The 15,000-nt window shown below is 46.4% G+C and overlaps 1 protein-coding gene and 1 long non-coding RNA gene across 2 annotated transcripts in view; both read left to right on the forward strand.

The window, feature by feature from the left end:
* Positions 1-5,934, forward strand: part of LOC138978998 (uncharacterized) — a 32,286-nt gene extending 26,352 nt beyond the window's left edge. The window contains exons 4-6 of the mRNA XM_070351811.1: positions 3,024-3,318; positions 3,829-4,193; positions 4,770-5,934. Of these exons, the coding sequence (XP_070207912.1) occupies positions 3,024-3,318; positions 3,829-4,193; positions 4,770-5,224 (1,115 nt within the window). The 3' untranslated portion in view covers positions 5,225-5,934. The remainder of the gene's footprint in view (positions 1-3,023; positions 3,319-3,828; positions 4,194-4,769) is intronic.
* A 4,995-nt stretch (positions 5,935-10,929) lies between these two features.
* The window catches only part of LOC138979006 (uncharacterized), a 5,001-nt gene continuing 930 nt past the window's right edge, over positions 10,930-15,000 (forward strand). The window contains exon 1 of the long non-coding RNA XR_011459890.1: positions 10,930-12,595. This is a non-coding gene — a long non-coding RNA (uncharacterized lncRNA). The remainder of the gene's footprint in view (positions 12,596-15,000) is intronic.

Below are 15,000 nucleotides of genomic sequence, written 5' to 3' on the forward strand. Positions count from 1 at the left end.
GTTGTCACACCCACCCACCTGTCATCGTCACAAAGGTGTCACACCCACCCACCTGTCATCGTCACAAAGGTGTCACACCCACCCACCTGTCATCGTCACAAAGGTGTCACACCCGCCCACCTGTCATCGTCACAAAGGTGTCACACCCGCCCACCTGTCATCGTCACAAAGTTGTCACACCCACCCACCTGTCATCGTCACAAAGGTGTCACACCCACCCACCTGTGTTTTATTGTTCTGATGAGAAACACCAAGGTATTTAAGTTTTGTGTTGTGCTGATAACAACTGCACACAATATTTAATGTCCGTTTGACGAGCAGAAGGCAATTCATGTTTTGACATGACATATAAACGCAACAGCTTTAAAACTAAAGAAAAACAACAAAAACAGGCGTTACTTTGTCAGATATGAATTCACGAATCACAGAACATTACAAGTCACGTATCTCCAAGTGCTGAAATGTATTTAATAGAATTCAGTCGCGATAGATGATTCGTATATCATAGAAGAAACATGTCTTACCTTTGGCAATGTTCCAGCTTGATTGCGACAGCGCAATAGTCGAAAAAAGAACGTCACCCGAAACATCTCACGTTCACAACATGTTGGATGAGTGTGACGCGAACAAACATTCAGGCCCCCGTTTCTTATAGCGAGAATTGGCGGGTGGGGCGAGGAAGTACCGTTTCTTGAGCAATTCTCACCGCGAGGGGCGCTAGGATTCTCGCCGCGAACGCTAGGTAGCTTTGGGTTTGCTCGCTTGGCGAGAAAACATTGCGGCCGCACTGCCATGTTTTCTCGCCAAACGGGCAAGCTCAAGGCTACCTAGCCTTCGCGGCGAGAATCCTAGCGTCCCTCGCGGCGAGAATTGCCCAAGAAACGGTACTTCCTCGCCAAACTCGCGTCACTCGCCGATGCTCGCCTGTAAGAAACGGTACTTCCTCGCCAAACTCGCGTCACTCGCCGATTCTCGCCTGTAAGAAACGGTACTTCCTCGCCAGACTCGCATCACTTGCCAAGTCTCGCCTGTAAAAAACGGTACTTCCTCGCCAAACTCGCGATTTCTCGCCTGTAAGAAACAGGGCACAGATATGTTAAAAGTCTGTGGGCGCGAATTATGATAGAGACAGCAATTTGTCAATAAAATGTTCGTTTACTGCAGCGTTAGAACACAATCCTCCGTTCATAACGCTGTGACACCATCACGTTGATTCGTTGATGACACAACCATTAATTTTGTCGAAAGTAGCGTAGGCACCCGGTCTGCTACCCGCCTAAAAAGGCCAGTGCCGTTCCGTCTTCGAGGGACTGCGTGGGGTTCATTTCGGAGTTTTCCTTCTCCTAGACGAGTTTCCTTCCATGGATGATGAGCCTCCTCTACCCTCGTTTTGAATTCAGAGTGGTCTTCTCTTAGGATAGCTAGGCGCCTGCCAGGGTTGACGAGCCTATCCTGCCCGGCTATTTGACCCATAGCTGGGGGCTGGTGCACGAAACTCATTTGACTTAACGAGAGTCGTGTTCTGCCGACACTATGATGCTTTTCTGTAGTATTCAGGCCTCCGTTGCTTTCTTCTGTCATGTATGAAGGTGCTGGCCTGGGTTGAACAAGTGTACTGTCGCTAGGCAACACATCTGTCGCCCTTTTTCGCCCTTTTTTTTTTTTTTTTTTTATAAAATGTGTTAAAATTCCACACACACAAAACAATGTTGTTGGTTTTTTTCATTTTTTTTATTGTTCATTGCAAGCTTAGCAGTGTAGAATGCTTTTTCTTCTTTTATGTCAAAGGCTGGCTTTAAAATGAGCATTTTAATGTGAAGGTGTCAATTTTACCTATGATCTGAACCGTTCACTTATGCACACGGCTTTGTTTACTGCTAAGGTGCGTCTGAGTCTAATGAACAGGCAACTAAGAGAACAAACATGTATGTATGTGGTGTGGGGGGTGGGGATTGGGGGTGTTGAGGGGGTGGGGTGGGGGTGTTGAGGGGGGTGGGGGTGTTGGGGGGGGGGGGGTCTACCGACTTTTCCTAGCAAAAGAGAAACAATACATGTTTCAACTGTTGAAATAGTTTTCGCCCACAGGAGCATGCTACGAAACATAGTTTTTGTCCTAACTAAAAAATGATAAGGTAACAATCATTGGTTCTTGTCTTTTTGATTGTGTCAGCCTGTACAAGGGACTTCAAGTTTTTTTTTAACAATTTGGAGTTTAGCCTGCTTTTACAGTTTAATTTTGTTTGTTTGTTTGTTTGCTTAACGCCCAGCCGACCACAAAGGGCCATATCAGGGCGGTGCTGCTTTGACATATAACGTGCGCCACACACAAGACAGAAGTCGCAGCACAGGCTTCATGTCTCACCCAGTCACATTATTCTGACACCGGACCAACCAGTCCTAGCACTAACCCCATAATGCCAGACGCCGGGCGGAGCAGCCACTAGATTGCCAATTTTAAAGTCTTAGGTATGACCCGGCCGGGGTTCGAACCCACGACCTCCCGATCACGGGGCGGACGCCTTACCACTAGGCCACCGTGCCGGTTTTTGCAGTTTAATAACTCTCAATGTAGCAATCTTACAGACTTCACATTTTGCACTCATCTTGCTGTACAATTTTTAAACTAATAACAGCAATGTAAATATGCCTCGATATGCAGTGTTTATAAACTTATGACATTGGGCCTCCGTATCTTTGCATTGGCATTGCTTCAGCTTTTCTTGAATTTTGAAATGACGTCTTTGTTGAAGATTTGACGTATTGGGTATGACGTGTTTGTTTTATTTTAAGTCACTGGAAGCAACGATTTCAGTTTGTCCCATTACTTGGTGCATTTTGTCTTTGTCCTCTGATTTTACTGTAACTGTGATGAACTGAAGAAAACAGAATCATTTGCCTCAGAAAAAGGCTTGAAACTAAAGCGTTAAACCACTCAACACAAAGAGAAAGTTTTTCCTGCAGTGAGTATTTTCAGAGAAATTATTGTTGTCCTGTTTCTGATGTTGAGTTTTGTGTTCCAACAGGAAAGACGGTGCTGCTGGTACTGCAGGGAGGGAGGTGGCTGCTTCAGGGCCACGACGTGCAAGTGGTGTCGACAGACAACGATTCCCGGGCTGCCAGCAGGATGGTAGCAGGGCAGCTAGAAATGGCTCTGAGCGCGGACCCGACACCTCCCCCAACACCAGGCGCCGTCGTTCGTCATCATTACAACTTCTTCGACAGCGAGGCGGACGTGCAGCAGGCCGTCACCGACCTCGTGGCGCGAGTCAAGGACGGACAGTTGCACGTTCTGTTGGATGAGGCGGACTTTGACAGCAGGTTGGTCTTTACGGTTTTGTGTTACATAAAAACATTATGTGTGTGTGTGTGTGTGTGTGTGTGTGTGTGTGTGTGTGTGTGTGTGTGTGTGTGTGTGTGTGTGTGTGTGTGCAAGCGCGGGCGCGCGAGTGTGTATATATGTGTGCATGTGAGTGCTTGTGTCTTTGCGCGCGCGCGCGCGCGCGTGTGTGTGTGTGTGTGTGTGTGTGTGTGTGTGTGTGTGTGTGTGTGTGTGTGTGTGTGTGTGTGTGCGTGTTTGTGTGTGCGAGTGCATGCACTATCAGTTTGCGAGCGTGTGCACGGTCGCATGTGCATGCGTTCGTGTGTGCGTGCGTGTGTCATCGTGTTTGTGTGCGTGCATGTGTGTGTGTGTGTGTGTAAGTGTGTGTGTGTGTGTGTGTGTGTGTGTCCTCACGAACCTCACCCAGCTGTTCCGTGTGGTATGAGTGTGACACGTTCCTCCCAGCCAGACACACATCTCTCACAACGTGTCTCCATTCTGTGTCACAGTAATGTGTCAGGTCCACGCAACACTACACTGGTGGCCCGCCTGGCGGAGAGCGTTCCCGGCCTGCACCTGTGGGCGGCAGGTGTTCAGCACACCAACATCCCCCCATTACTGCGGCCTGAACCGCTCACCGTCCCTCTCCGCTGTGCTCCCTCCGTGCTGCGGGAGGTACAGACAGCTGTTGGCAGGGCTACAGGTAAAGTCCACAACTACAGCGACAGCGGTGTACCTGCCCCTGGAGACGGACTGCGCGTGATACGGCTGAGTCACCATGGCAACGCTCACAGAGGTCGGTGGCCAGTAGAGTGCCAACAGTGCGGTAAGGAGGTCGCCGCCGAGCTGCTCCGTCTTGGTGTGGGCAGTGGGGGTGAGTTGTGAAGGTCACATATAGATAGATAAATAGATAGGTAGGTAGATAGGTAGGGAGTGAGGGAGTGAGGGAGGGAGGTAGATAGATGGATATGTAGGTAGATAGGTAGGTATGTAGGTAGGTAGATGGATAGATAGGTAGGTAGGTAGATAGGTAGGTAGGTAGGTAGGTAGATGGATAGATAGGTAGGTAGGTAGAAAGGTAGGTAGGGTAACTAACCAAGTTCCATCGTGTCATTTTATCCTGTCAAATAATTTCACAGTGACAGAAAATTCAAGTTCGCTGGGCAAGACCACAGCAGCAAGAGAGAATTACGTCATTTTAATGACGTCAAACTATAATAACGTCATGTCTGTGTGTCGGGAAATAGGTGTCTGTGACTTTCTTTTGTTCACAGAGAGTGAATATGTGGAGAGAGAGAGACAGACAGAGACAGAGAGACAGGGAGAGACAGAGACAGAGAGAGACACACAGACAGAGACAGACAGAGACAGAGAGACAGACAGACAGTTTATTTACAGTTGCCTACACCTGAAAAATATTCTAACGGTCACAACGGTCTTTTCCACACAGGTAGCAGCCTCCCCAACAGTCCCACCCCACTGAGCTACCGCGACGTGTTCATCATCACGCGGAGTTCAGAACTACAGGATGACATCGAGGATGACGCAGGCCGAGTGACGTCACGAGCTAGCGGCGTGGTGCGCGGTCTGCGTGATGAAGGCTTACCGGTGTGTGTGCTGGGGGACCAAGACTGGATACACAACAGGGCGAGGTGGGAGAGAGATGTGCACGACGTGGCGGTGGCGGCAACAGACCGTGTCACAGTAACATACTATCACTGGGTGCACGGCTTGGAGCGGCGTGTGGTGGTGATGCTGCCAGGCAGGGACAAGGAGACTGATGAAGGACTGAGTGATGAGGTGATTGATCTTACTGACAGACTGTATGCAGCATCGCGCTGTACCACACAGCTCATCATGGTGGACGTGCCTCCTGTCACCACCGCCACTTCCACCGCCACCTGAACCACCGTTGCCGCCACCACTATCCCCTCCACAACCACTGCTACTACACACATTACCGTCATTGCCACCACCACTACGACGACGACCACCGCCGCCACCATCATCTCCGCAACGACTGTTACTACCAATATTTTTTCCTCCGCCTACAGCTACTCAGTGATCACAGCCGCCACCACAACCACGACGACGACAACCACTGTCTCTGTACCTCCCACGTCACCATCACCATCGTCAGCGCCGCCTCAACAACCAGCTGTTCTAACGCTGCTACCGCCACTTTCATCACCGCCCCACCATGACTTAGGGTTAGGGTTAGAGTTATCATCAACAACACCAGCAACAATAACAACAACACCACCACCACCACCACAACATCAACAACAACCGCAGCAACAAAAACAACAGCAACAAGTATTGACCAAGAACAACCGAACTCAAACCACGGGAGCAGTTTTCATTTTATCTTCCAAGGATCAGAATTCAGCTCGTCAAGTCTTGTGACGTCAAACCTACAATATACGTCATTATTTCTGTGTATTTTTTGCTTCAAATCAGATCTATGCTAGCTTAGAAAGAGAAACTTTTGCGGGAAAACTGGAATTAGAAAATATGGAGACAATATTTCATGCTTTCTCCTCCATACGCACAATGAACGTCTCTCTAGCGATGTTTTTGTTAAATAGTGACCTGCAATAAAACAGTTGACATAAGCCTCGAATTGCATCACAATTTTGGAGAATTGGATACCTTATGTCTTTGAACATTTTGACTGCTAAGAGTACTGACATTTAGACTTGAAAAAGAGAGTGCAGTCTGATGAAAACCCGATTTCTTGGTGATTTTATCGGTAATCTTTCCATCCTGATAACTCAAATAGTGCCAGAGATTGCAAGACTTCAAAATGCAGTTGAAACACGTACGGTAACCAGTCGACTGAGTGATCCCAGAAATGTTTTTTGCGTGTGGATCAAATGCTACGTAAAAATCAATGAAACCACTTTAATGGTGAAGATTTTTAAAATACCGGAATAAAAGTGGATTTTGTCAGATGCAGGGGCGGATTAGGGGGGTGGTTACAGGGGTTCCGGAATCCCCCCTCGGCTGTAAAAAAACAACACAAAACCGTTTGTGAATGTTGTTGTTTCTGTCTGTAAAGCCGGGGGAAGTGTTAATTGTTTAATCAGTATCATTTTTGTACAGTTTTAACTGCCACTCCTATGCGACATGTCTTTTTTCTAACCATACTATATGATGTTGGGAGCAGATATCATGGAAGATAAATTGCCATTATTTAATACTAACTTTAAAAGAAATAATGAGTGGCTGCTGACACCTGTTGATCATGTTTAAAATCACGCATAAGCCACAAATTGTTTATAAGATAGCTAAAGTTCTTCAGCTTCAGGGGGGCTTTGCCAGACCCCCCACAGTACCCCACCTCTACCGACCCCTGGACCCCAGGTTGTAACCCCCCCCCTCCCCCTCGGGCTTAACTGCTCCACCCCTGAGATGCAATGTTGAAAGACCAAATCTACTTGCATCATACAGAATAGTTCATAAGTCTAAAAATAAGCTAAAGATATTCTGAGGTTATTAGTATGTTTCTTCCCTACTTTCACCGCAGTTGCTGGCTCGTAGAGTGCGTGATTGCTGGCTCGTAGAGTGCGTGATTGCTGGCTCGTAGAGTGCGTGATTGCTGGCTCGTAGAGTGCGTGATTGCTGGCTCGTAGAGTGCGTGATTGCTGGCTCGTAGAGTGCGTGATTGCTGGCTCGTAGAGTGCGTGATTGCTGGCTCGTAGAGTGCGTGATTGCTGGCTCGTAGAGTGCGTGATTGCTGGCTCGTAGAGTGCGTGATTGCTGGCTCGTAGAGTGCGTGATTGCTGGCTCGTAGAGTGCGTGATTGCTGGCTCGTAGAGTGCGTGATTGCTGGCTCGTAGAGTGCGTGATTGCTGGCTCATAGAGTGCGTGATTGCTGGCTCGTAGAGTGCGTGATTTACACGGGCAGACATGCTGCACACATAGCGACTGCTCTAACGCACCTCCAGCTTACATCGCCAGTCAGTGCTCAAATCACGATTTCCTTCCAAATTCCCGAGGGTAAAGGGGGATAATCGACTTTTTGGTGATCTCGCATGAGCCACTCTGCTCTGGGCCTGGACCGGAGAGAGCGTTCACTGCCCCTTGGCTTGTGGCTTTTCCAGACCCCCCCCCGTCGTCCTCTTCAGAAGTCTAAGTGATTGTCGGAAGAGGAGAGAATTTACGAGCCGGGTGAGCTCTAGCTCACTTTGGATCTAGTGACGCGGGGGTCGTCTTTTTTTATTTTTTTTATAGGAGACATTGAGAAAGGCCTGTTTTAAGCAAAGCTGATATCTAGTCATTTTTCTTTTAATAATCTTTTTCCAAACTCGCTCACAAAAACCAACTGTCACACTCCCGCTCTCTGAGCATCACTCTCGCTGCATCTTAACACTAACAGGCCTACACAACGGCCTCTGCCACCCCTGTCACGAGCGACACACCACCTCTGCCACCCCTGTCACGAGCGACACACCACCTCTAGATCTGTCACCCCTGTCACGAGCGACACACCACCTCTGCCTAACTCAAAGAAAAAGACAAAAGAGAAACATTTGTTGGTAACAAATAAATAGCTGATCCATTAGCCTCGTACAAACGATAACCTGATTCATTTTCGACCTAAAATTCAGTCTAACGGCAGAATGCTCAAATACTCGACACCATTATTATTATCTATGGGCAGCACATCGTTTTTCACACCTCGACGAACATAGCAAAATCTGCTGAAGAGACTTTAAAAAACATTAACCACCCAACTACAGTAAACAATAACCACCCAACTACAGTAAACACTAACCACCCCACTACAGTAAACATTAACCACCCAACTACAGTAAACACTAACCACCCAACTACAGTAAACATTAACCACCCAACTACAGTAAACACTAACCACCCAACCACAGTAAACACTAACCACCCAACTACAGTAAACAATAACCACCCAACTACAGTAAACAATAACCACCCTACTACAGTAAACACTAACCACCCAACTACAGTAAACACTAACCACCCAACTACAGTAAACACTAACCACCCAACTACAGTAAACACTAACCACCCAACTACAGTAAACAATAACCACCCAACTACAGTAAACAATAACCACCCAACTACAGTAAACACTAACCACCCAACTACAGTAAACACTAACCACCCAACTACAGTAAACACTAACCACCCAACTACAGTAAACAATAACCACCCAACTACAGTAAACACTAACCACCCAACCTCAGTAAACACTAACCACTCAACCACAGTAAACACTAACCACTCAACTACAGTAAACAATAACCACCCAACTACAGTAAACACTAACCACCCAACAACAGTAAACACTAACCACACAACTACAGTAAACACTAACCACACAACTACAGTAAACACTAACCACACAACTACAGTAAACACTAACCACCCAACCACAGTAAACACTAACCACACAACTACAGTAAACATTAACCACACAACTACAGTAAACACTAACCACACAACCACAGTAAACACTAACCACCCAACCACAGTAAACACTAACCACCAAACCACAGTAAACACTAACCACCCAACTACAGTAAACAATAACCACCCAACTACAGTAAACAATAACCACCCAACTACAGTAAACACTAACCACCCAACTACAGTAAACACTAACCACCCAACTACAGTAAACACTAACCACCCAACTACAGTAAACAATAACCACCCAACTACAGTAAACACTAACCACCCAACTACACTACAGCGGTGTTCACTGTCCAAATAACAAACACTGCCTGCATTGTGGTTCACTGTCCAAATGACAAACACTGCCTGCATTGTGGTGGTGCTCACTGTCCAAATGACAAACACTGCCTGCATTGTGGTGGTGCTCACTGTCCAAATGACAAACACTGCCTGCATTGTGGTGGTGCTCACTGTCCAAATAACAAACACTGCCTGCATTGTGGTTCACTGTCCAAATGACAAACACTGCCTGCACTGGGTGGTGCTCACTGTCCAAATGACAAATACTGCCTGCATTGTGATGGTGTTCACTGTCCAAATAACAAACACTGCCTGCATTGTGGTGGTGCTCACTGTCCAAATGACAAACACTGCCTGCATTGTGGTGGTGTTCACTGTCCAAATAACAAACACTGCCTGCATTGTGGTGGTGTTCACTGTCCAAATGACAAACACTGCCTGCATTGTGGTGGTGCTCACTGTCCAAATGACAAACACTGCCTGCATTGTGACGGTGTTCACTGTCCAAATGACAAACACTGCCTGCATTGTGGTGGTGTTTACTGTCCAAATGACAAACACTGCCTGCATTGTGGTGGCGCTCACTGTCCAAATGACAAACACTGCCTGCATTGTGGTGGTGTTTACTGTCCAAATGACAAACACTGCCTGCATTGTGGTGGTGCTCACTGTCCAAATAACAAACACTGCCTGCATTGTGGTGGTGCTCACTGTCCAAATGACAAACACTGCCTGCATTGTGGTGGTGCTCACTGTCCAAATAACAAACACTGCCTGCATTGTGGTGGTGTTCACTGTCCAAATGACAAACACTGCCTGCATTGTGGCAGTGCTCACTGTCCAAATGACAAACACTGCCTGCATTGTGGTGGTGCTCACTGTCCAAATGACAAACACTGCCTGCATTGTGGTGGTGTTCACTGTCCAAATGACAAACACTGCCTGCATTGTGGTGGTGCTCACTGTCCAAATAACAAACACTGCCTGCATTGTGGCGGTGCTCACTGTCCAAATAACAAACACTGCCTGCATTGTGGTGGTGTTCACTGTCCAAATGACAAACACTGCCTGCATTGTGGTGGTGTTCACTGTCCAAATGACAAACACTGCCTGCATTGTGGTGGTGCTCACTGTCCAAATAACAAACACTGCCTGCATTGTGGCGGTGCTCACTGTCCAAATGACAAACACTGCCTGCATTGTGGTGGTGCTCACTGTCCAAATAACAAACACTGCTTGCATTGTGGCAGTGCTCACTGTCCAAATGACAAATACTGCCTGCATTGTGGTGGTGTTCACTGTCCAAATGACAAACACTGCCTGCATTGTGGTGGTGTTCACTGTCCAAATAACAAACACTGCCTGCATTGTGGCGGTGTTCACTGTCCAAATGACAAACACTGCCTGCATTGTGGTGGTGTTCACTGTCCAAATAACAAACACTGCCTGCATTGTGGAGGTGTTCACTGTCCAAATGACAAACACTGCCTGCATTGTGGTGGTGTTCACTGTCCAAATGACAAACACTGCCTGCATTGTGGCGGTGTTCACTGTCCAAATGACAAACACTGCCTGCATTGTGGTGGTGTTCACCGTCCAAATGACAAACACTGCCTGCATTGTGGTGGCGCTCACTGTCCAAATGACAAACACTGCCGGCATTGTGGTGGTGTTCACTATCCAAATAACAAACACTGCCTGCATTGTGGAGGTGTTCACTATCCAAATAACAAACACTGCCTGCATTGTGACGGTGTTCACTGTCCAAATGACAAACACTGCCTGCATTGTGGAGGTGTTCACTGTCCAAATGACAAACACTGCCTGCATTGTGGAGGTGCTCACTGTCCAAATGACGAACACTGCCTGCATTGTGGTGGCGTTCACTGTCCAAATAACAAACACTGCCTGCATTGTGGCGGTGTTCACTGTCCAAATGACAAACACTGCCTGCATTGTGGTGGTGCTCACTGTTCAAATGACAAACACTGCCTGCATTGTGGAGGTGCTCACTGTCCAAATGACAAACACTGCCTGCATTGTGACGGTGTTCACTGTCCAAATGACAAACACTGCCTGCATTGTGGAGGTGTTCACTGTTCAAATGACAAACACTGCCTGCATTGTGGCGGTGTTCACTGTTCAAATGACAAACACTGCCTGCAAATCGAGGCGGGTCAACGCTGGACACCAAGCTGTGGGGCAGGACCTCAGACTGACCGCCCACTTTGTCAACAGCATGGGCCAACGAATTTAGACAAAACCATCATCGAACGCTGAAGAAGAAGAAGAAGATGCAAGAAGCAAACCCCAAGATGAAAAGAACAGTTCAGAACGAATTGTTTTAACCCTAACCCTGACCCTAACCCTGGACAAAACACAGACACAAATCCTCATATATACGAGAATCTACGTTTGCCCACAAAGTCAAGTCAACATACATTGGGAAAAGGTCCCCGACAAAAGCAGTGATACAACAAAGGCGAGCTTCATCTGCTTCTTCTTCTTTGTTCATGGGCTTAGACTCCCACGTTCACTCATGTTTTTAGCACGAGTGGGTTTTTACGTGTATGACCGTTTTTACCCCGCCATTCGGGCAGCATACGCCGATTTCGGGGGAGGCATGCTGGGTATTTTCGTGTTTCTATAACCCACCGAACTCTGACATGGATTACAGGATCTTTTCCGTGCGCACTTGATCTTGTGCTTGCGTGTACACACGAAGGGGATTAAGTCACTAGCAGGTCTGCACATAAGTTGACCTGGGAGATCGGACAAATCTCCACTCTTAACCCACCAGGCAGCAGCGACCGGGATTCGAATTCACGACCTCCAGATTAGGAGGCCGACGTCTTACCACCACGCCACTGCGCCCGTCACATACAAAGGCGAGCAAACAGCCATACACAAAGACACCGAGAGAAAAAAGTTGTGGATGCTGACATGCTGATGCTGACCCAGTCATGGGTGAATCTAACTTGATCATCGTCAAGTACGATGAAACACAAGTCACACAGAATGATACTGATCCAGTCATGGATGAATTAAACTTGATCATCGTCGAGTACGATGAAACACAAGTCATACAAAAACCACAGTCTGCTTCAAGCAGCATGTATTACAAGAAACATATGCTCAGATGAAGATGATGAAAACTGAGAACTGCGGTGATGTTTTCAAATTCATCACAAGTATCCTAGCCACACTTAACAAAGCTAAAACGATTGCAAGTCCCGAAAATGTTACGAAACTTTTGACAAGGCTGTTCATTAAAATGTTCAAGCCAAAAGAAAATCCCACCACACCAGCCTTTACATCAGATACCGACCTCTCAATGCGCCCTTCTCGATATTGAGGCAGATCTGTAACAGAGTCTCTCCTCTCGACAGCACAATGCCATAGGTAGTTGGGGGACAGATCAAACTGTCACATTAGACCTGATGACTTCGGAGGTCGATATGGATTTGAGAGTAAATATACTGCAGTGAAACTGTCGTTCACTTAACACTGCTCTTTTCGAGTTATAAGCCTGTGACTAAGGTGATCATCACACTATTACCACAGTCCCCCCGGACTTAACCGCGCGAGGTGACATTCGACTCATTCCGTGGTGGAGGGTCACAAATGTTTCCTGATCTCAATTTGTTGTGTAAATAAGTATCGTTAACCTCCTATCGTAAAGTATGTATATACGTACATTGTTCATTCTACAGATGACCGCTGTATGAGATAACACTGTTTTCTTGGTGGTCTGACTATGCCTTTAACAGACATTACAAACATGTCTCTTCTATATATATATGTTACAGTCAAAACGGGAAATCAGTCATTACGGGTAATTGAGAGATTATGCGGTTCGGGGTTTGAGCGCTTTATGGCGAAGGGAGTGCGTTCTATATAGCATTTCTATTGGCCGATCTGAGAAGTACACGCATTTAGTGCGCGTTTTATAGCAATTGGCTTTCGCACACACGGGTGCAACCTTCGTGTCTACCACTCTGTGTGTTTTATAGCCTTTACAACCAAATAAATTTAATGTGCTTGATTTTTGAATTATTACTAAGTTTAATATTGACTTATGTTAAATATTGTATGGAAACACAATATCATGCATAATTGGATAAAAATTAGATGATTGTGGGGGAGCAAACTATGAAGACTCACAATTTTTGTAATAATGGGATTCATCTCAGAACATTTAGTTCATGTTCAGTCATTACTGGTAATGTCTAGAGCATATTTTTAGTCATTTACGGGTAATGACTAAAGATTTTAGGCATTTCCAGTAATGACTGATCAAAACCGTCATTTCCGGAAATGACTAAAACTTCAGCTCATCATGGTGGACGTGCCTCCTGTCACCACCGCCACTTCCACCGCCACCTGAACCACCGTTGCCGCCACCACTATCCCCTCCACAACCACTGCTACTACACACATTACCGTCATTGCCACCACCACTACGACGACGACCACCGCCGCCACCATCATCTCCGCAACGACTGTTACTACCAATATTTTTTTCCTCCGCCTACAGCCTCGCTACTCAGTAATCACAGCCGCCACCACAACCACGACGACGACAACCACTGTCTCTGTACCTCCCACGTCACCATCACCATCGTCAGCGCCGCCTCAACAACCAGCTGTTCTAACGCTGCTACCGCCACTTTCATCACCGCCCCACCATGACTTAGGGTTAGGGTTAGAGTTATCATCAACAACACCAGCAACAATAACAACAACACCACCACCACCACCACCACAACATCAACAACAACCGCAGCAACAAAAACAACAGCAACAAGTATTGACCAAGAACAACCGAACTCAAACCACGGGAGCAGTTTTCATTTTATCTTCCAAGGATCAGAATTCAGCTCGTCATGTCTCGTGACGTCAAACCTACAATATACGTCATTATTTCTGTGTATTTTTTGCTTCAAATCAGATCTATGCTAGCTTAGAAAGAGAAACTTTTGCGGGAAAACTGGAATTAGAAAATATGGAGACAATATTTCATGCTTTCTCCTCCATACGCAGAATGAACGTCTCTCTAGCGATGTTTTTGTTACATAATGACCTGCAATAAAACAGTTGACATCAGCCTCGAATTGCATCACAATGTTGGAGAATTGGATACCTTATGTCTTTGAACATTTTGACTGCTAAGAGTACTGACATTTAGACTTGAAAAAGAGAGTGCAGTCTGATGAAAACCCGATTTCTTGGTGATTATATCGGTAATCTTTCCATCCTGATAACTCAAATAGTGCCAGAGATTGCAAGACTTCAAAATGCAGTTGAAACACGTACGGTAACCAGTCGACTGAGTGATCCCAGAAATGGTTTTTGTGTGGATCAAATGCTACGTAAACATCAATGAAACCACTTTAATGGTGAAGATTTCTAAAATACCGGAATAAAAGTGGATTTTGTCAGATGCAGAGGCGGATTAGGGGGGTGGTTACAGGGGTTTCGGAATCCCCCCTCGGCTGTAAAAAAAACCCACACGTTTGTGAATGTTGTTGTTTCTGTCTGTAAAGCCGGGGGAAGTGTTAATTGTTTAATCAGTATCATTTTTGTACAGTTTTAACAGCCACTCCCATGGGACATGTCTTTCTTCTAACCCTACTATATGATGTAGGGAGCAGATATCAGTAAAGATAAATTGCCATTATTTAATACTAACGTTAAAAGAAATAATGAGTGGCTGCTGACACCAGTTGATCATGTTTAAAATCACGCATAAGCCACACATTTATAAGATAGCTAAAGTTCTTCAGCTTCAGGGGGGCTTTGCCCCCACAGTACCCCACCTCTACCGACCCCTGGACCCCAGGTTGTAACCCCCACCCCCCCTCCCCCTCGGGCTTAACTGCTCCACCCCTGAGATGCAATGTTGAAAGACCAAATCTACTTGCATCATACAGAATAGTTCACAA

This window comes from Littorina saxatilis, linkage group LG10, assembly GCF_037325665.1.
Source record: "Littorina saxatilis isolate snail1 linkage group LG10, US_GU_Lsax_2.0, whole genome shotgun sequence".
In the NCBI taxonomy this organism is placed as follows: Eukaryota; Metazoa; Mollusca; class Gastropoda; order Littorinimorpha; family Littorinidae; genus Littorina; species Littorina saxatilis.